This window comes from Anopheles coustani, chromosome 3 (assembly GCF_943734705.1).
Source record: "Anopheles coustani chromosome 3, idAnoCousDA_361_x.2, whole genome shotgun sequence".
NCBI classification, from domain to species: Eukaryota; Metazoa; Arthropoda; class Insecta; order Diptera; family Culicidae; genus Anopheles; species Anopheles coustani.
Genome location: NC_071288.1, coordinates 83171083 through 83194696, shown reverse-complemented (window position 1 = coordinate 83194696; position 23614 = coordinate 83171083). Strand labels below are relative to the sequence as shown.

Sequence of the window (23614 nt, the reverse complement as noted above, 5' to 3'; positions counted from 1 at the left end):
ACACACACACACCCGGGCGAGGTATGCATCGTACAAGTTGTTGCAATGTTACACAGTCGCACAGGATAACGGAACGAGCACAGAAGTGCATCTCTGCATCTTTGTAAAAAGTTCTATTTAAGCCCGAACCGTTCCGCCTACCTTAAGCAAAGAAAAGTTTTACCGTACATTGAGAAGAATACAATCATTGCAAACCAAAAAAAAAAAAAAAAAAAATAATAATAATTCTTGCTGGATACGCGACAGGAAAGTAAAATTAGGATAAAGAAATCCACGCATAAACTGTTTTTTGCAACCGTTCATTACGTTTCAATCCGTTCTTCCGACGCTCATCAATTTATTTTTATCTACGAACAAATAGAAAACCAGAAAATCGAAGCTAATTGTATTGGTCATTCGCGTACAGCTGTACCGGAGCCAACGAAAAGAAGTTTTCAACTGAAAAGCATTCCCTCGAGAGGTTGTGAACCTTAACGTGCGTAGGATTTTGCTCTTCTTCCGTGCGGTTCCAGTGCTTGATGTGTGAGTTTAAATGTACGAACGGTGTCCTTTTGAAATGTAGGTAAAGGAAGAGAACCTTAATTCAATGAAGGAAGTTTAAAAACGAAACAAGACAAACTAAAATGAAATGCAAAAAATGGAAAACGCATTCAGGAAGGGTGCGTTACTAAGTGTAAAATAGTGTCGATTTATAGGCAGTAAGAAACCAGCATAAAGCGCGGACAGTCGGTTCTTATGTCACGTGATTAGATTGATGTAGGTGTCGAGCAAACAACACAAATCCCTACGAATGTGTATATTACCTCCCTCCCGCTGGCTCCTCCCACGTCCTTGGTGGATTCGGCCCTCTATTGTTACACGCTTCGTAACCTCAAGACAACCGGGATGAACGAGGGCAGGTTGGTGTCATATCCTCGCTTCTCATCCGCTGTTCTTCCCATATGGTTCCTGCTGTAGGACACGATCGGTTTGCGCAGAGGGAATGGAAATCAGATAGATACAGACACTGAAGGTAATTCTTTGCGTAACAAGAACTGACCCTTCACATTGCGGAGGATGGAGCGGATGCGGCCTGACGGATCAGCGATTAGGTGATGCAGTTTGCTGTATATAATGATTAGCAAATACGAAATAAATTCACTGTGGTTGAAATAAATGGAGTTGGGGGCGTTTGGTGCAGCTCAAGGCAACGGGCTCAATTGAAACTGGTCTAGCGATCAATAAAGTAACAAATTCTCCGACCGGCCGAAGCCGGTCCCAATGGTAACAGTGCGTTTGATTATTACTTCTAATATAAGTTGAGAAAAAGACAGACTCCTATTTTCCCCCAATTCCAGCCTTTCGTAGTCGGATAATGAAAATTAAACTTATATCAACCTCTCGGAGCCACACGTTTTGGCGGCACAATTTGCTTTTGTTCGCACTACAGGCGGGTTCAATGAACCAGGCGGTTGGCGCCGTGAATACCTAAGGCACTGTCAATTCCATTTTTAATTTCCTATTAAACTCCGTTCCGAGCGAGAGTACCGTAGATGTACCATATTTGGCGCAGTTAAGGAAATTCTGCATAAAAAGTTGAATAACTAAATCAATGTTCGGTCAAATCATACTACGTTTTGCACAGTGCTAGCCTAACTACCATAGAATACAAGTAAAATAAGTGAGAAACTCTTAAATTAATATTTCTTCAAGTTTCAGAAACTCTTTGTGTGGCATATTATGTTCCTAACTTGGCGCATGGTTTTTGCAATGTTCCTTACTTGGCGCACTTAAAACAAAATGGATGTAGTTCATTGAATTCAACAGCTTTATTCAAAAGTCAACTTAAAACAATAGAAACACTTTTCAACAGCAATTTAAAAAACGATTTAGCTTTTTTTGCAGCGGACTTTGGCTTCTGTCGTGGAAATAAAACTATCTCATCGCTAACTTTTTTAATCTCATTCATCAAAGCCTTCTATGATTCAAAAATATCTAGCAGCGCAAACAGCCATATTCTCCACGGTGAATAATTAGGAACACTGTGAGCCAAACTTGGCGCAAAATTGTTCACTTCAAAATTAGCATAACAATCTCAAAAAGCGCCGGATCTAACCACGATTCATTGAAAATACTTACTTTTTAACTGATAAATTCTGATTAATAAAATCTGATAAATAAAATCCCTAATAATTTTTCCTTTGCGTATAAATTATTGGAAACAGTTGAACCCACTCATTAGCAGCGTTGCTAACGCGAGTAAAAATTGGCGCACTTGTGAGATGGAATTTTTTATTTAATTATATATACATTCAATAACTAAAAACCAATAACATGTTTTGATGCGGATGTGTTGTACAAACATAAACAAATGATTAACTCCATATTTTAGGCTGAAATGATTTGGAAATAGTCTAATATCGAACAAAATATTAGAAAGTGCGCCAAGTTTGGACCCGCGCCAAGTATGGTGCTTCTACGGTACTGCTTTGTAGTGCAATGGGATTTTACGATTAGCTGGTATTTCAGAATTTAATGTAGCTTTTACCTACTCTTTTACCACGGGAAGTAGAACAAACTCGTTGAGTTTGAGACCTGAGGCGCGAGTTGGCGAAGACGTGCTCGCAAAAGTGTCCCGAGCTGGCCGACGTGAACCCGGCCCTCGGGGCGTCATCGTGAACAAGCGGCTGGAGGTGCTGCGCTACGAGACCTCCTGCTCCCTGTCGGCTCCCAATAGTCCGAAGAACACGCGAGTCCTTCTCCCACGGAAGACACACGTGTCCAACTTCATGTCCCACCACCAGTCACGGCCCGGACGCGATCCCTCGGCGCCGGAATCCGCCACTACCGACCTCAAGCAAAGTGCCAACCGTGCGTCACCGCCACCGCCCCCGCCCCGACTGGTTTCCAAGTCGCCGACCATTATGCGGCGACGGTTCCGAAGCCAAAGCCCTCATCTCAACATCGAGTCCGACTCCGACTCCGACGACGTGAGTCGCAATCCGGACTGCAAGAGCAACGGCAAGCAGCATCGCAACGTCGGTGGTGGTGGTGGTGGTGGTTGAAGCGGAAATAAGGAAAACCTTGTCAAACACGCACAGGGCTCGGCGATGCGTACACAGGCACCACCACCGCCTCCGGCACGCCGGGAAGTGGCTGGCAAGCAGATGAACAACTTCCGGCACACCATTCACGGCCCTTCGGCGCCATCCGTCAACGGAGAGGATGCGATCGATGGGCACGAAGGAGGACCACCTCAGCATCTGCCATTGGCGCTGAACGGTCACGGAGGAATGCACAAATCACCGCTGATATCGTTCCGTTCGGTGGACATCGGATCGCCGGTCACCGATGACAGCTACTGTCCGCAAAGTGAACCCCTCAAGCGGAAGATCTACACGTGCAGCTCCGCGTTCGAGAAAATTCAACGCAGTCTCGATCAGGATCCAGGTAAATAAAAATCACAAATTGATAGACAATCATTAAAACCTGATCACCAATCGCTTTCCAGGTCGCTCGGTCCATGGCTGCAGCCCTCCAACCCCGGTCGCATCCGATGTCTCGCAGGTTCGTGGTCGTCTCGTGCCGGGCGGGTCGCTGGTGAGCACCTTCTTGGTGGGGCATGAGTCCGACATCCTCATGACATGCCCCAACCAACGAATCCTGCCGGCCTTCGCCACCGTCAGGATGTCCGGCTCACCATACAGCTCAGCTAGCTCGTGGTTCATCCTTCTCCTCCACACGCCCTGCTCACACACACCGCCAAAGATAGACCGGAGCACGCGCCTCTCGAAGACTGCGAGGGCGTTGGCGTCCTCCGTGAGCAGAGTCCACGATTCATGCCCATAGAGAACGACCGGTCTAATCAGCGTGCGGTATATGACACATTTCGTGTGTGGGAGAAGCCATCTGGACCGCAGGAGTTTGTGGAGTCCATAGTAGGCACGATTCCCCTGAACAATGCGCCTCCGGATTTCGCAGCTTACGTTGTTGTCCGGAGTTACGACAGTGCCAAGGTAGCAAAACTCCTCTACTACCTCAAGTTCGTCGCCGTCCACTGATACACTGCTCCCCAGCCTGGCTCTGTCACTGTCAGAGCCTCCGACGAGCAGGTACTTTGTTTTCGTCGCATTGATCATTAGTCCAATCCTTGCGGCCTCGCGTTTCAGTCGGGTGTACGCCTCGCACGCCGTCATAGTGCCCGATGATGTCGATGTCATCCGCGAAGCCGAGGAATTGGAGAGAGCGGGTGAAAATCGTGCCACGGATGTCGAAGCCCGCGCTTCTCATGACACCTTCCAGAGCGATGTTGAATAGAAGGCAGGAGAGTCCATCACCTTGCCTCAGACCCCGGTGAGATTCGAACGAATCCGACAGCATGTTCGAAATTCTCGCCTTACACAGCACCCCCTCCATTGTGGCCTCTAACAGCCGACTGTTCCCCCGAGTCGAGTTTGAGGATTATTGTTTGAAAAATGATAGCAAAAATAAGTGGTTCTTAACTAAAGAAAATGAAATAGTAGAAATGACATATGGTTTAGAGTCCAATGATACTATTTCGATTCACGGAATACCAGTCAACGATCTGAGGTTATTTTTCGAAAAACCAATAAGATCCTCCTATTTAAACATTTATGTTTCATCTTTGACACAAAATTTGCAAAATGCTCGAAATTCGTCTTGATTTCATTTAAACATTTACAAATTTTAATTCCGCAAGCATTTTAGAACTGTTCAACGGACACATTAAACGGAGACTTCACTAGCGTCATCTGGTGAGCTTAACGAAACGTAATAGAACAAACCAATCCATGACAACAACCGTGTAAAGCTTGATGCATAGCTTTAGGCGTCAATAATCAATATGAAGTGTGCGCCATCTAGCAGAATTAACTTGCAATTTGACTGCTACAAGATATGTACAACTAGCATGTTTATACAACAAGATGCCTAGAGTAGAGATGTTTTCATAAGAAAAAAAAAGAAAATTTAAATTCGTATTTCCAGTTATTCGTTAGAAGTAACTTAAAAATCTTGCAATTCTTAACCGTAAGTATGCCCTAGGAGTGGCGTGCTTTTGACATGGAAATCGATTATTTTGGTTTTAAAGGGGAAAGCGGAAATGTTAAAAGTGGAAAAAGAAATATTAATTTTCACTCTTAGGTTGGAAATCAATCAGCGCAATCACGGACTTCAAATGAATATAGCCGATCGAATCGAACTTACAATTTTTATAAATATCACGCCTAAAGTTTGGTTCCTTTGACGTGATGTGTATGAAAAATTATAGCTTGATTCTATCGGATTATTCCAATTGAATTCGCTCTGAGACTGAATGGTTCTTTCCGCAGCAGGTTTGCTTTGTTTTTTCTTTTGCAAAGAATGTTTAGCAAAAAATTAAACAGTGCAAAATTCATAAAGTGTTTATGGGAAGATAATGTGGAGATTACTTATTTGGTAAAACAATGAAGTGGAAAACAAAACAAAAAAACAACTTTAGACAAAAACAAGACAAAAACATGAGGAACATATTCAAGTCACTTGCATCCTTAGTGGAGTTCAATAAAATTAAACCGGGCAAATACATTAAGAATGAAATGAATGAATAATCTGGAAACTCAATGTGCTGTTTCCGAGCTATCAGTTACACTCTGTATACAGATTGCTTGCGTTGATGTTTCGGAGGTTGCCATATAAGCTACAGTCAAACATGGGTCTATTTGTGGAGCGATTGGTGTTGGAAAATCCCTTCTTGTGTGCCTTATGACATGGCCCATTATCCTTTCTCTTGTCTCCGTTTTGCTTGCAGTTCGAATAGTCTCTGTTTTAGCAGCCGTGGAATATGTAACGAAGCACAGGTAACATCTGGACGAATGTGTCTCTAGCTTTTATAGGAAATGTTCTGCGCTGACCAGGATTATTTTGTACCCCCCGAGAACCTATGTTACGTGCAAAGGTGAAAGGCACATCTTGAAGTACCCGTTAGATATTCAATATCTTCAATTCTTCCCCCAATGCGTGCTGATATTACATAAGTCTGCTTCGCAATTGGAAACGAGACAGGAGTAAGAAACTTATATCCTCTATGAAAGATTGAATCCAGAATAGAGTCTGTAGCTGCGTAAAGACGGATGTGGTAAAGTTCTCTTTAGATTTTGTTTAACACTAGTATACATTGCTCATTTCTGAAGATTTTTGTAATTAACAAACGGTAGCTTTTTGGTATATTTGTTGGCTATTTTTTGGTGTTTTAAATGTTTTGATGTACCTCTTCATCATTCCGCTAGCTCGGTGTAAAGCAAAAAAGATCGAATTAAACCGAATTTGAATCCTCTTTATCCTTTATTTTTTAAAAATGTTTCATGTAACATGTTTCATAAAACAAAGTGTGCGCTAGAATGTTTATGTATTGGGCCACCTAATAATAATTTCAAATTTTTAAGATAACAAAAGACGACACAAAAGTATCTTGGAGATGTTGATTTTAGAATCTGCTCGCGAGCATTTCGAAGCGTTGTGCGGGATACGTTACCATGGGAATTGGCGTTATTTTTGATTTGTTTACATAACAATAACAATGATCTCTTTGAATAACTATTTATGGTGTTATTTCTAATTGTAAAAATATGATTTAGTTATTTTAAATGTTACTTAACATACTAGCTTTTTAGATCATACTAGTTTTCTGGATTTCATTTCTCGTTTTGAATACATAAAAGCTGAAAAAACTCAATTTCAACGTGTTTTGCTTTACACCAAGCTAGCGGAATTATGTGCATCGAAAAACCAAGAACCTCAAAAGACAGTTAACAAACATACTTACAAACAGCCGTTTACGGATTTGAAAAATCTTCTAAATAGCGAAGCTATAGCGTCTTAAAAAGAGCGGTCAAAATGACCACTAAAAATATTCTAGAGATTCAATAATTCTAGTGGTCCAACCGACAAATTTTAAATTTTTGTTTAGATTGTTATTTAGGTTGATAGATTCTTTTGGGTGTATGTTTCTAAACCATTTGCTTTGTGAGGGACAATTCGATACAAGTTTTGGTTACCGAGATATTTTCAAAATTATGCCGTCGCAATGTTTCATCATGTTTTGTATTGTGTTTGGTTTTTGCTTGGTTTTTTGGTGATTGTTTGTTGTTTTGTGACATTGACTGTGTTTGTTTTAATCAATTTCAACTGTGGTTGATATCCAATTTAATCCGATGGCGAAACGTGAACCGTCTTGAGAATTGTATCAAGAACCTGTAAATTTACCGGCATTTTGACCGGGATTAATTAATTTAGACGATTGTGGATGCTGAACGAGTTATTTCTGCTCCATTGTGAAGCTGCTCACCTTGAATTTACGGTTTGTAGTTTAATTGGTCAGTGCTTTTTTATTAGTTTGATCACTGATTGATAGGTCATGCTTCTCATTCAATATTGTCCTCACAGTTGAGGCCCTCATTTTAAGCTTAGCATCCAAAATCGTTTGATATGAAGGTTAAACAATCAGTTCTTGCGTAATTATTACGGCTCCCCAATTTTTTCATCGCTCAAGCAATCTAACTAAGTATTTTTGTTCATGTTCAATAAAACAGTTATTTTATACATAGTAGCTATTTGCTTCGTTTTTATTTTCAATGGCCATTTTTCGCCAAACGGAAGTAAATTTGTTATTACGAACAGTCGAAATTATTAAACCGTTCACAATTAATGCAATCCCAAACTCCAAACAATCACAAAAAACCAGGCAAAACCAAAATACAAAACAATTCATGATGAAACATTTTGTAGTTTAGCCTGCTGGGTACTGACTTTATTGATGTAGTGTATGTTTCAGCGAGAGGCTAGACTTTCAGATGACCATGACCATGCTGGCAATCAATACAAATACATAAACTACTGAAAAGTGCCGGATTTAAAAAGGCGTTGTAATCAGGCTGCACGGGAAAGAGATTTCTCGAACCATCCGAGCCTGCCCCTACGTTTACTGATGTTTCGTACATGCTTGTTTGTGCTCGAAAAACCACAATTAAAGAACAAATCGCTATTCGAAGGCAGTTCATAAGCACTGCCGATTGCGTTGGGACGTAGATAATGCTGGGAAAGCCCCATGATATTATGTTTAACGCAAAAAAAACTCCACTTGCTAGCAAAACACGCTGTCCATGTCTATCGCTGTAACAGAGGGAAAATAGCAAGATGAGAATCGTGTGGAACTTTTACGACCGAACCGTACAATTTGTAACCATGCGGCACTGACTTGTACGGCGACATCGGACTTCGAACGCAGTTGTGGTGCAATGCATAAATGATGCCATTGTGGCGGCGGAACAGCTACATCGCTTTTTAGATGCAGCATGCAGATCCATCTAAAATTAAAACCCAAACTCTGCAGCGAGCCTCCTGGGCATCGTTTCACGCCGTGTGCCACCAACAGTGTCAGGGGGCTAGGAACTGAAATATGTGGTACGGGAAATGTAATCGATGGGTAAACAAGGACAAAGGAAATCACTTCCCCCGGACCGGGCACGATGCGCCAGGTTATGCAGACTTGTCTCAAATGTCAGATGTCGAATGTCAAATAAAGATTCCAATTATCGCGAACAAATGTTTTCTACGGTGTAACCTGGATGTACCGCGACATTAGGATACTAAATGTTTCATAGAAGCTGGTAACGGGCGTCGATTTATTATACATATCAATACCTTTGTGGTTATTTTTTTACACCGGATGGATTTAAACAAATTGATACTTGTTATTACAATTGACAAAAACTTACGACTGTTTATGTTTTATTTTAAGCATATGATATTCCACATATTGACATACGCTTCTTAAAACCAAAGTATTCCAAATACTTTAAATAAAATTTCACTTAAACTATCGTATTATTTGTTGTTTGGATCCTCTTCGAGACACTCTCAAATTTGAAATGAAGAAAAATATTCTTGCGAGAAGTATTAAATTGATTAATTCTCGAATTTTTTTTTCCTTTACACTAAGCTAGCGGAATGATGAAGAGGCCACATCATACTAAAAGTGGTCGTACGGTGGCCTTTTAGGTTATCTCATCACCGGCGTTGGATTCTGTTTCTTATGCTCTCTTTATCAGCAATGACCTGGGAATTCCCTAGCGTCACTGTGGACGGTTATTCGAGAAGAGAAAAAATGTTCTATAAATTGGTGCATAGATCGCGTGCCATCGAAACGTTTCCTAGTCGGCAAACAATCTTCATTTTATGGTTGGTCTTTCAATAACACCCATAGAACCTTAATCGTACTAATGACTCTGTTGATGTTCAATGAGCTGTAATTTATTCTGTGTGTCTTTGCAATGTTCCATCTACAGGTTTTTTGCATGTGCGAGTGACCACATTGTTTGATTAAAATGATTTTTCTGTGTGGTCAACGTTCCTCGCATTTCGTCCAAATTTCGGCTGTAAGCGTACTTTGAAGCGGGTATGTGAAAAGCAAAGTACTTCAGCGCACTAAGCAATCTATAATTATTTTGTTTTTTTTTTTGCCGAATGGTTATATGGCGCAGAAGTACTATCAACCGGCCACAACCCTGCTTGGATTTTTCTTGTAGGGTTTCTTGTAGGGATGTCAAGTCGCAGGCCCTTCCAGTAAGTTGTAAGACATCGATGCCTTTAAAGCCTACATTGGTCAAACCATCAATCAGATTTAGCCAGATTTGTTTAAAATGTACGTCATCAAGTGGAAGTGAGTCAACTTTGCATTTAATAAATAATACCCTAGATAAACTTTTCCATGCAAAATATAAATGGTGTCCATATCTCACATATACATAAGTTGTTTTATTCACCTAATAATGTTGAAGTGCGATATTTTCAGCGCTTATCGCAGTTGAGCGTAGCTTCTTTCTACAGACGCTATTCTTTGTTTTTACTTTGCATGATAACAGTCCATCCAAATGAGCAAACCTTCTTTTCAATCTTGCAACCGAGTTCGCTTCAGTAGCAGTCGAGGATCGCTTGGAAAAGGGTGTTCCAATTGAAGTTGCTAAAAATGAAGCTGAGTGACGGCTCCTTGGGGCTATTGCTAATAATTCTTTCAAGTGTTGTTCAGGGGTAAGCATGTCCAGCATAACACATATTTTTCAGTTCGACTGGTAAAACAAGCAGTGCGTAAATTGGAAGTGTTTTAATTGATATGTTGTTCGGCATTTCTAGAATATTGATTGTTGGCCCAAAGCGAATCTATCCCGGCCGAAAATGTACCATAGTGATCAGTAATTTTGCAGATAAAAGGGTGGATCTGTCGCTCACTCTGGAAAGAACCAACTTGGAAAACCCTGAATTATTGGCAAATAAAACTGTTGATATACGGTCTTCTATGAACAAATTGGTGGATTTCAATGTAAGCACAACTGGCGAAGTGAAGTGAATGTGAAGTGAACCTTACAACACTGTGTTAAAATTTCTAAAAATCTTGCAGATTCCGGAGGTGCTTCCCCAAGGAGATTATAGGATTACTATTATCGGCATAAACGGCTACAGTTTCAGTGAAGAAATCACAGTTATAGCTCAAACAAAAATCTTTGCCGGTTTGATACAGCTCAACAAACCAGTCTACAAACCTGGCGATACCGTTAATTTTCGAGTGATAGTGTTGGATTCCGAACTAAATCCACCGAAGAATCTTCGTCGCGTGTCTATATCCATCCAAAATCCCGACGGTAACACTGTAGGGAAATGGAAGGAGGCTCTTCTCCAACTTGGGGTGTTTGAAGGAAGTTTACCAATAGCGACTGAACCAAAACTTGGCAAATACACAATCTTTGTGAAAAGTCAAGATGAGGAATTGGTACATAAAACGTTTGAGGTGCAGGAATACGTGTTGTCCGGGATAAATGTTAACGTTTTTCCGACCAAAGTTCCAGTAGCAGCGGATAACGGAATTGATTTCACAGTATCGGCTAAAAATGTATTTGATCAGCCGATACAGGGAACAGTCAATTTAACGCTATCTCACGGGCTATTTAACTCAAAAAAAAGCCTTCTAAAAACGACTGCATCTCTAGAAGTGAATGGAATTAAAAAGCATAACTTGATTTTCGGCAAACGTGTTGAAATAGCATATGATGCCGAATCAGAAGACTTAGTTTTGAACTACACTTTCGTTGAGCGATATACAAGTGAGTAAAAATTAATTTTAGTTAAGCTGAATCAATTTCGTGGAATAATATAAATGACACGAACGCTTTGTCCTATCTGTAGATCGAACACTGTTCAAATCTGTGCCCATTACTGTCTACAAGAGCATGTACCGAGCTAAGCTAATGAAAGAGATCTCTGAGTTTTTTCCTGGACATCTGTTTAATGCCAATGTGAAAGTTGAACATCAGGATGGATCACCTGCAAAGAACGTGATCTGCCACGTAGAAGTGGACGGCATCGTGGGAACTTTCGATAAAAATCTTGCAACTGATAATAACGGTGTAATTCCACTCCAGCTGATGCCGTCGGATGATGACGAAATAACCATTGAAGTAAGTATTGAACAATACGCCTTGGTGACGCAAACAATTACGTTTAAAAAATACTGATCCGATCGCACAGGTTTCCATAGGAGGCAATGAAGTACTCAGTGAGGATATTTCCAAGGGCGAATCGAACCGAGACACATTTCTTAAAATTGAGCAGAATTCGTAAGTATTTCACTTGCCTGCGATGTGATGATTCAATTGAAGTAGCTTTGCTATGATGTTCTGTTTATATACAGTAACTATTTAGCAAGATTTACATTCAATGCAAACAAATTGGGTTTATGTTGGTACCTAAGTTATACATAACACATAATAATTTCAAAGGAACAACCGCAGAAAAATGAAATTGGCGTTGCAATATTGTTTTTTGTCCTTTGTCGTATTAAGTGTTACATAAATAGGCTTAAAATTCTATTTGTATAGATCTTTACATGCAACAATCATGGATGTTTATGGGAATCAAAGCATCATTATTTCCAATTATGGAGTTTACACAGAGAACAAACGTAGAACTGTTAGTGTTGGAAAATGTAGCTCATCGATTGATCACAAATGCCTTATTCCTTCTTCTCTCAGTCGCTGCTACAGTAGGTCCCAGGTCTGAGCGGCTCGTGAACACCCAACAAGTTTGTGTTCCAGGGCACACAAATAATTCAGACAGTTAAGATGCGTAGTTTTCCCCATTCTTAGAGAAAGCTTTCTATGGGGCAATTTTGCATGTGCCAGCATGAAAAATGTGATTATCTGTGTATCCGACAGTCTCCTGCTGCCGATGTTGGTCCAGACTATTCGGATTGCTGGAGCCCCTAGGGACTGGACCCAAGGGTCAGGTAGTTTACTGACCAGCTTCCGACGGCGGGATCGGATAGACACCATGCGTCTCATTTGCGCGTCGGTATTGCTGAGATATTGAACGGTTTTCGTTCGTAGGAAGCCCTCTTCGGCGACGTGTCTATTAGTTAGCATTGCTTGCTAGCGAGGTGATGCTAGCGATGTGTAGGTTCAGTCTACCCCGATCTCTTGTTAAAACAAGATGTAGCAGAGGTATCCGGATTCGTCATGAGCTATTCATAGCAATGATCCTTAGATGCTCGAGACCTTTGCCACATTCGTTTGTAGTGCCCCTGTGAACCGACTCTGCGAACCATAATCTAGGCAGCAGAAACTGTTGAGGAATTTCTTGGTCAGATTCAGGTTCCACGAATGCTTCACGAATATTGTTGGAGTACCTGAAGGTGCATCTCTAACTGCAGATTGAAACCCATAGACGCCATAGTAGTCCAGAGGAAATCTCTGTCGACTCGATCAAAGGCCTGTGAGAGGTCGAAGGAAACGAGCAAGCCTTAAATTAACTTCTTCCTTTATCTGCAGACTTTTGGGACGCCGATTATTGTTTTTGGACTAAAGGTCTAACCGTCCGTGATTTCGTTGGATTCATATTCGTGCGGGATTGTCCGACTTGGGGAAAAGAAGGAATAAAAGACATCCATTTGTATATTTGTGTTTTGTCGTCCTTGTATTAGTATTTGTTCTGACTGTACAAGAGGTCGGCGACGAAGTTTCTCAAGGTTCTTCATTTATTTTTTTTAACAGATCACCCAGACCTCTCAACAGCCCTATAGTTCTGCAAATTTCTTTAGCCCAAAGAACCAAATTTTTTGTATACTATGTTTTGGCAAAAGGCAATGTGGTTGATCAAGGCTATATAAGAACTAATAAACGAAAATCGAAGTTATCTATACATTTTTCGGCCAGTATGGTTCCTAAAGCTAAAGTATTTGTGGCGACTTTATTCCAAAGTACGGTGCAATACGACATACAGGACATCGTTTTTGATGATTTGTCAAACAACGTGAGTAGATGATTTGCAAAAATTCTAGAACATATAAAAGAGAATTAATATCTTTTTCGTTGACAGTTTGACATGGTGATTGAAAACAATTTGCTGCCCCCCGGAAAACAGATAACACTTGAGATGCTAGGACGCAAAGGATCATACGTTGCATTGGCGGCGTACGATAAAAGTCTGCTGCAGTACGGTGCAACTCACGACTTATTTTATAGTAATGTTCAGGAACTATTTGAAGGTTTTTATGCAATCGAGGAGAACGAAATGGATATTTTTCAGGTATTTCATTTAGCATGATACACGTGTTCGAAACATGATTGGAAACTTTCTTTGTTCTTTAATTTGATTTTTCAATTCAGAGTATCGGTCTGTTTGCTAAGGTGTCGGATGATACACAATTGGCTGGAGGTAAGAAAATATTTTCCAAAAATATGAAGGCCTATACTCACGATGGATTTTGTTTTACAAAGCCTCAATAACAGCAAAACAAAGTGAACGGTCCTCTCAGCTAATTCCATATAGAACGGACTTTGCGGAATCATTTTTATGGATAGATACCAATTTGGACCGAGATGGCCGCAAAACGTTGATAGAATATGTACCAGACTCTACAACGGCATGGTGCTTAACGGGATTTTCGATGGATCCAACCTATGGCTTCGGCATCGTCAAGAAACCTCTTGAGTTCAACACAGTCAAAGCGTTTTACATCGTAGACCACCTCCCATACTCTCTCAAGCAGGACGAACAAATTGCTTTACAGTTCACTATTTTCAATAATCTTGGTGGAAATTATTTCACAAAAGTAAAGCTGTTTAATGTGCAGGATGCATTCGAATTTATGGAAGCTGATAGTAAGTGGCAATAATAAGGTGTTGTAGAGTTTAGATAACTCATTGCTTAAAATCTTTCCAGTTTCGGATGGTTCCAAGATAGTAACAGCGATGCAATCGGTGGGAACTCATGTATCGTTTTTGGTGAAAGCCAAAAAGCTTGGAGAGATAGCGGTTCGTGTGAAGGCGACAAACATGATTGAATCAGATGCGATTGAAAAGGTTATCCGAGTGATGCCAAAAAGTTTAGTAAAAGTAGATTCACATACTCGCATGTTCAGTAGTGATTCGTACATAAATCAAAGTTTTATTATTAACTTGGGTGTAAACAAGTTCGCTGATGTTGGATCGGTCAAAATATCATTTGTATTGGAACGTAAGTGTCTTTTATCTAACTGAAAATTTTGTTTTTAAGTGTTTTCATACATAAATTTATAAATTGATATACATTTATATCTCTTTCATTCTTGTAGCAAACCTTCTATCAAAGGTGATAGATAATTTGGGCAAATTAATTGATGTTCCAGCAAGCACTGGAGAGTCAAACATGATTAATTTTGTGCCGAATGTCGCTATTCTGGATTATCTGATGGAAGCTGCTCCAAACCATGCTGCAATCAAAAAGGCGAAAAAACTCCTTCGAAATAGCTTTCAAAATCAGTTAAAATACCGCGTGAGCGATGGTTCTTTTAAGGATTTTGAAGGATCAAATTCCAGCATTTTCCTTACCGCTTTTGTTGCCAAATCTATTCAAACTGCTAGCAAGTACCTGCCAGAAGTGGAAGCAAAGATGTTAGATGAAGCATTCAATTGGCTCGCTGCGAAACAACAGAACGATGGGAAATTTGAAGAAATTGGTCCCATTGTGCTGAAAGATATGCAGACAACATCTCGTAAAAGTATTGCCTTGACCTCGTATGTTATAACCGCCTTCCTTGAAAACCCCAATACTAAACAAAAGCATTCCAACATCGTAAAAAAAGGCGTCGACTATATCTTGCAGTACAAGGATAATATTGAGGACTCGTTCGATTTAGCCATAGCCGCATATGCTCTTTCTTTGTATGATTCTGGTGCAGGAGCCTTGTCCAGCTTTAAAAAAAGGCTACTAAACAAAGCTAATATGACTGAAGAATTTATGTATTGGCCACGGGAATCACATCCTGTTCAAACGACAGCTTACGCTCTGTTGGCAATACTGAATGATAAAGATTTCTACGCAAATGGAATCTTAGCTATGCGATGGCTAACTGAACAGCGGTATCATACTGGGAGTTTTGAGCGAACGCAGGATACATTCGTTGGATTAAAGGCCCTCACAAAGCTGACTGAAACTATTTCGCCTAAGAAAAATGATTTAACCGTTGAACTGAAAGCGGAAAAGACTCAAAAACCAAAAATCTTCATGATCACACCAGAAGATATCGACACAAAATATTTTAATGAAATCTCATCCGATTCGAGACTTTTTTCGATTGCTGTTAGTGGAAGGGGCTCTGCATTATTTACTATTCAGGCCGAGTACACTCTGGATTTGAGGAATCACAAAAAAAGGTTCAACTTAGATGTGGAGAAACTTAGGAATTCAAATAATGAGCTGCAAATGAGAATATGCACGAGTTATATTGCACAATTATCGGATAATCGTTCCAACATGGCTCTGGTAGAAGTTAATTTTCCCAGTGGATACGTCGTTGACAATAATCCAATCAGCAATCCAACTACAATAACAAAAATAGAGGTATGTAAGTCATTTGTAATGCTGTTGGCAAACCAGAAAACATTGGTGTCCTACAATGATAGCAAAAAACTATCCTAATACGTACTTTTTCATGGACTTTATCAATCTTTGCAGAAAACCCTAATTCGGTTTGGCGCAACTTCAGTTACGGTATATTATGCGAATATGGGAACTGAGAGAAATTGTTTTACCATCACGGCCTACCGCAGATTTTTGGTGTCTCTAAAGCGACCGGCTTATGTAGTTGTGGAAGACTACTACCATCCTGGTTAGTTTGATTTGTATTGCAACGATGAATACAATTTTTAATGTTTTCTAATATTTTCAGAATTCAATGCCGTACATGTTTACAACGATGATCAGAACTAATAGTAAAAAATTTGAGAAATCCAAAATATTCAATACATAACAAAGTAAAACAGGTGCATAAAAATTTAAAATATTTGAAAATAAAACGGTTGTAAGCCAATGCAACAATACCTTGCTTATGTTTTAATTTCTATCCTACTGAGTTGAACTATTTAATGCTGTTCATCAACGTACTTCTTTCAAAAAAGGAAACCTAAGGAAGACAGAAAAAGGTAGGAAAACACAAATTTAAAATTGATGTTAAAACCGAGATTATTCAAAGCACTCTTTTACGCGTAATTTAAAATTGTTGAGTAAAATGGCTGCAAGAGTGGGAAAAATTGTCCTTCGATAATTGTTTTTATGTAGAAATAATTATTGAGATTTTATGGTTATAAGTACCTGCAATAGCAACGACAGGTAGGTGGTTTTATAAAATTTGGTAAAGTGTGCTCCCAAATCCAAAAAAAAAGCTTGTTCTGTTGCATTAAATTTTCTTCTTCTTGACTTAACGATTACATTGTTTATTCCCTAGGTTTCGGCTTGAGACAAACGCAGATGCGTTAAATACAAAGTCAGAGGAGTTAGATATAAAATGAGATGAGTTAGAGGCACAGTCGATGAGATATTTCAATACCACATGCTTTAGAGACAATAGTTAATGAGCCATTTCAATCATCGGTGGATTAGAGCTGAGCATAGGTGCAAACCCTGTAATTATTGGAATCGATTAACAAACTGCAAAAACTAAAGTTTCTACACTAAACACAATGATCGTTTCGGTATGTCAGTGCCGAAAATTTTGATATCAAAAAGGGTTTGAAAATTTTCCAAACAAAAAACAAATCGAAAAATTAATGAACTACAATGAAGATGCTAGTTTGCATATGAGTCCAATTTACTTAAAATGTTAAACCAACACCGAATTGTCGCATTAGAGCAGTGTTGGATCGTGAATTGTACCGTGAGATTTTCAAATATTGAAAAATTGACTATATCTGATTGCTCCTGCAAATCTGTTAGGAGCAGTATATTTGTTTGAAATGCCGCGACTTAAAGATTTTATTGTTATGTACCGACAACTTCAGGCACCAAATCTATGAAACTTCCCTGCATTTCCATACTTAGTTATTCCAAAATTAGCATATGGGACGAGGCGAAGTTCGTTGGGTCAGCTTGTTTTTCATAATATTTGAACCAACGAAAATTAATCATTTCTTCGATATGGACTATTAACATTTGAATTGGTGCATTCTGCCCCACAGAAACACAGTGTACCCTCCGATTAGAATGTTTTAGTTTTAGTCTCCACAAACAAAACGCACATATTTTGCGTAATTTTTTTACAGTTTCCATAAAGCAGCATATTGAGGTGATTCATGAATGCTGCTTGATAGTAATATGTCATTTCTACATTTGTAATAGCAAAACCATGACAAAGTAATTTTACATAATTTTGGGATTGATTTGCTTTCTCCCATTTTCTTCAAGAACTATCCTTCTATACTTAATTTACTTCTTACCATCCTTCTATACTTAAAGTGTTTTATGATGATTTTGTCGTGTTTTAATGCTAAGCGATTTTGCGACTGCCCAAAATGGTAAGCAATCCTAACTTATTGTACCTATTTCAAAATAATATAGCAACAACAAACACAACACGGCTGTTCCAATCATGTCTCAAATGCAGGTAATTTGAAACCTCAACCCAAATGTATCAAAGTGACCTTTCAGGAAAAATACCAGTCAGCTCTCTTTTCTTTGCGTACAGCGGTTAGCACAGTTTTCAAAAGTGTGCACGGCCGGAATTCACGGCAAAACCGGAATTCACGGGGTATCTCCCTTGTTCAACGTATCGAGAGGAGTTGCCATTTTCAAGGTTTGGCAAACCTTATTGGTGAAACAGTTGGTCGTTAGTATAAAACATTTCACATTCTACTGGGTTCTACTTAACTACCTGCTTAAAAGTACACGGCACACAAGCGCTTGAACTCGCTGCGAATATGCTGTGCCAGTGTTGACTGAAGGTGCATCGATGAATTTTATAGCAATATTTTTCCCGTCGGTGAGTCACTCTCCTCAAAGATCGATATGGTTGATATCCATGTTTAAGACGACAATCTTACAAACTGAGCTAGTCTACGGCATTTTGACTTATTTAATCACAATATTCATAATTTTTTCCACGTATTCTATTCGATAGCGTTTAACGTGTTAACCCAAATCTGGGTTATTCCAACAAAAGATTCTACTTATCGATTTAGGCAAAATCATATGAATTTAATGAACAACTGACCTTCTAAGTGTTAGTTTGATAACTTCCTATCAGTTGTTGTTTCTGGCGTTACAAAACAGTTCATAAATACTGATTATCACTGCAAGTGACCTTTGTCTGCCATCTTATATTCTTCAAATTAATCTACTCAAACAGGGGAAACCCATAAACAGCTTATATTTTCATGATTTTAGTTGTTATAGAAATGACTACGTTTCAGTACCGCGTTGGCAACCAGTAGAGACAGACCGGCGGTACAAGAAATAGTAGAAATGTGGCTGCACATTTTTCCACTGGTGCTAATCCACGTTGCCGTCATCCATGGGTTAGTCAAGTTAAAGTGAATAAAACGTGTAGTTTGTAAACTGTCAACAATTGGTTACCGTTTCAGGTTACTCGTGGTTGGCCCAACATTCATCCGTTCCAATCAAGACTATAAACTAGCTCTAGCCAATTTCAACCCTACTAACAAAATAAACATCGTGGTACGAATGGAAGGCGCTAGCGACAATGGCACAAATTTTCTCAACATTACGAAATCGGTAGAAGTGCGAGCAAATACGAACCGCTTCGAATATTTTCCAGTATGTGTTTCCGTTGATAACTTTGATAAAAGAAGAAAGATTAATTCACTATTTTTGCTTACAGTTATCACATCTAGTTGAAGGAAATTACAGAATCACTATCCATGGACAGGGAGGATTTAGTTTTCATAAGTATGCAGATCTTGTGCTTCTGAACAAATCTATTTCTGGTTTGATACAACTGGACAAACCAGTTTACAAACCTGGCGATATCGTCCACTTTAGAGTGATTGTGCTGGACACTGATTTGAAGCCTCCGGCTAACGTTAAAACTGTGAATGTAAAAGTATACGATTCTAAACGGTACCAGATTCGAAAGTGGTCTTCGGCTAGCTTGAATGTCGGAGTGTTCGAAGGAAAGCTGGAAATTGCTCCATCTCCGATTTTAGGAGTATGGAAAATAGAAGTGAAGGTTGATGGAAAACATCTAGTATTCAAAACGTTTGAGGTGATGGAATATGTGTTGTCTGGTTTAAATATTGACGTTTTTCCAACCAGAGTTCCGCTACAAACACATCAAGGAATTGATTTGACGGTATCAGCTAAGAATGTGTTTGGTCAACCAGTTAGCGGAAATGTAAATCTAACTTTATTTGTCGAGGACAGTCTTATAAAAGTAAAAGAATCTCGTGAAGTACATGGTGTGACAAATCTTACAATGAGTTTTAACAAAAATTTAACATTTTCTGGTGATGCAAAAGAAGTGAAATTAAACTTCACTTTCACTGAGCAATACACGAGTGAGTGAATTACATTACACTGTGAATACTGAAGATTTTTTCATGGTTCGTACTGTTTTCTTCCTCATTTAGATCGCACAATAAGCAAAACGTTACCAATCAGCGTTTTCAAAACCATGTACCGTGCAGAGATGGTTAAAGAGACTCAAGGTTTTCGACCTGAATATCCTTTTAAAGCTACCATAAAGCTAACATATCCTGATGGTTCTCCTGCCAAAGGTGTGAAATGCCTAGTACAAGTGGAACTAAACGAGGTAACTGAAGAACGTGAACAGGTTTCCGACAACAAGGGTGAAATTCCACTAAAAGTAGTCCCGTCGAAAAAGGACGATACTATAGTAGTAACTGTAAGTTTATGTTTATTTTGGCACACAATGGTGAAATCTAATATTAAGGATCTAATACCACAGGTATCGGTAGGAGGTCAGGAATTACTGGAGGAGGAAATCGATAAGGTTGCAGATAACGTTAGTAGTTTTGTCAAAATTAAACTTTCATCAGAGTGAGTATCTTTCAAACATATCATATTTGTTCACATACATCTTATTTTTTCTTCTTCTTGCCGTAACGACCTTGTTGGTCATGCCTGCCGGTTTATATTTCAGCATAATTGTCAATCAGCCAATAAAGCTGCAAGTTACAATGGGGAAAAAACCCAAATTTCTGACATACTACGTACTAGCAAAAAACAATCTAGTCGATCTTGGTTTTATGAGGCCTCAAAAGAAGATTGTATCCTTGGAACTAAAATATTCAGCTGCCATGGTTCCAAAGTCTAAAATATTAGTAGTGACGCCAACTGGTAATAAAATGGTACACGCTGTCATGGATATTGTGTTTGAGGAGCAACTTAACAATGTAAGTACAACGCTAAGTTATTCACACATGAGTAAGTAACGATTTTCCTGAAACCTTTATCAATTAGATTTTGATTGTTTATATATTAGTTTATCCAATAACCGTAACTCTTACTGTCTCTTGTAGCAATCTAGCTATAGGTAGCTATACTGTCTCCTATTCAACCTTTCCCAAATATTGTTATTTGTTGTTTGTTTAGTTCGTGCTGGAAATCGAACAAAATGAAGTGAGCCCAGGAAAACAGCTTCAACTGGATATGACAGGCAGTCCGGAATCTTATGTGGCATTGGCCGCGTACGACAAAAGTCTGCTCCAGCACGGTTCAGCCTACGATTTATACTGGAATGACGTTCAGCAAATTTATGAAGACTTCCATGGAATTGGGCAGGTCGAACATGACAATTTTCAGGTATCACACCAAAATATGTAATACTCGCATTAGCAAATTAAATGTTGCTTCGAATTAAATTACTTAAATTATAAAAAAAACTAACTCATATCAAAAATATTTCTTTTGCATTAGAGTTTTGGTCTGTTCGCGAAAGTGTCGGATCAGTACAGCATTGAAAAGGGTATGAAGACTTAATAATATATAATAATAATACATATTAATATGACATAATAACACTGCATTCTTAACTATACCTGTGGCGCAGTTCATGGTTAATTATTTCTCTTTTGTGTTACGGTTGAAACGTCTAACAAACCATGGGTTTGATAGATTTGATGAGGGTGAATATGCCCCACTATATGGGTGAATATGACCACTTCTTCATAGATTTTAGTTGAGACGAATTGTCTTTTTGATAGATAAATAATCCTATGCATAACGTTTTTAAACAAAATAATAAAAGGTGGTAATTTATACGATATCCAAAACGTCATAGTTTTCACAAGTTGCCCGCTTCACATAATGATAGTTTTTGGTATTACTCAATTTTGGGCATCTGTTATGCAATTTCATTTCTTATTTTTCTACCTTCCTGATTTTGAGCACTACACTTGCTTTCGTTGTTATCCTATTACAACTCACAATTGTTCATTCTGTTCACGACCTATCTCCTCGGTTGTTCGTCGTCCAATCTAAAAACTAATCGAAAATTTATTTTATGCGAGGTTAAACGATGCAGGTAGCCGGAAATTGTGGATTACGATGTCCCAGTTGTGATCTGTATCCTCACGGATATTGTCCAAAAATACTATCTCTAGTAGTTGAAAGCGATCTATGATAGAAAAGACCTAGAAAAATACGAATGTCTACTGTACAAATGAAACTACCTACTGTTTGGTGTTCTAAGCAGTAAGTTTCTCGATTCACCATGAAGTACTTTCCAGTAGGCTTGCATCGTTTGACGACCTTAAATACTACTCTATTTACGTGTTGATTTTAAAACGGTACCTTTCATAATTCTATTCACCTAGCTCAAAGCGTTGTTCGTCATGAAAACAGTGATAAACCTGCCAAAGATGTCTCGTATCGAACTAACTTCGCGGAATCATTTTTGTGGATGAATGGAACTATGGACAGATCAGGCCATTTACGTGTGATCGAGTATGTTCCGGACTCTACAACGGTCTGGTGCATAACCGGATTTTCCATGCACCCACACCATGGATTAGGAGTCGTCAAAAAGACTTTGCAGTTCAACACCATCAAGGCATTTTACATCGTGGACCATCTGCCGTACTTTATAAAGCGAGAAGAAGTAGTTACTTTGCAGTTTACTATTTTCAACAATCTTGGCGGGAATTATTTTACTAAAGTTACGCTGTTCAACGTACAAAATCAAATCGAATTTATGGACACAACTCCGAACCGTAAGTATCAAAAACGTAGTCAACAGGTACTCCCTGCGTACTGGCATTGGCAAGATAAGCGTTAACATGTTATCCGCTAACCAACAGAAAGCATTTTTTCTCTACGATAACAAACAATTTTAAATCATTTCAGTTCCGGATTATTCCCAGGTGTTAACAGTACCTCAAAAGGTCGGGGTTCCAGTATCGTTTTCGGTGAAAGCCAAAAAACTAGGAGAAATGGCGGTTCGTGTGAAGGCGATGAACATGCTCGAATCGGATGCAATCGAGAAGGTCATTCGAGTGATGCCAGAGAGCTTGGTGGAAAAGAAATTATTTTCAAAATTCTTCAATCACCATCTGGAACTGAATGAGTCATATGTTTTTGATTTACCTGTGGACTCAAATGCGGACCCTGACTCGACAATCATCACTTTTACAGTCAACCGTAAGCATTGGAACGGGGTAGCGACTTTCGTAGTTTAAAACTTTCGTCTTTCTTTTCCCTTGACAGCAAACCTTCTTGCTCCCGTTTATAAAAACGTCGGAAAACTTCTCGCTGTACCGTACGGATGCGGGGAGCAAAATATGATAACGGTGGTCCCTAATATTTTATTGCTAGACTTTCTGAAAGCAAGCGAATCGGAAGAAACAATAGTCGCCAAGGAAAATCTTAAAACAGGGTACCAAAACCAATTGAGTTATCGCAAGACAGATGGTTCATTTGGCGTTTGGACAAGTGGAGGAGGAAGTGTATTCTTAACAGCGTTTGTTGCCCAATGGTTCAAACACGCAGCAAACCATATAGAAGACGTGGATAACGATATTATAACTAAGGCTTTTGAATGGTTGGCATCGAAACAGAACAGCTCTGGAAGATTTGATGAGGTTGGCGAAATTTTCTCAAAGGAAATCCAAGGAGGTTTACGAGACGGAATTGCATTAACGTCGTTCGTACTTATTGCATTTTTGGAGAACAAGAATGCAAAATCTGCTCATTCAAGTGCCTTGAAAAAAAGTGTACAATATGTACAAACAAATTTGCCAAACGTTAACGATCTATACGACCTTTCCATAGCCACATACGCTTTGATATTGAATGACCC

At 39.2% G+C, this 23614-nt stretch overlaps 1 protein-coding gene across 1 annotated transcript; it reads left to right on the top strand.

The window, feature by feature from the left end:
* The first annotated feature begins 3089 nt into the window (after nucleotides 1–3089).
* On the top strand, nucleotides 3090–16334 carry LOC131267804 (thioester-containing protein 1 allele S3-like). Its single transcript, XM_058270771.1, has 6 exons — nucleotides 3090–3429; nucleotides 11215–11486; nucleotides 11557–11645; nucleotides 14928–15906; nucleotides 16021–16174; nucleotides 16235–16334. Exons 1-6 carry the CDS (start codon nucleotides 3090–3092, stop codon nucleotides 16273–16275), a joined length of 1875 nt encoding a protein of 624 aa, XP_058126754.1. The 3' UTR covers nucleotides 16276–16334.
* Nucleotides 16335–23614: the final 7280 nt, after the last annotated feature.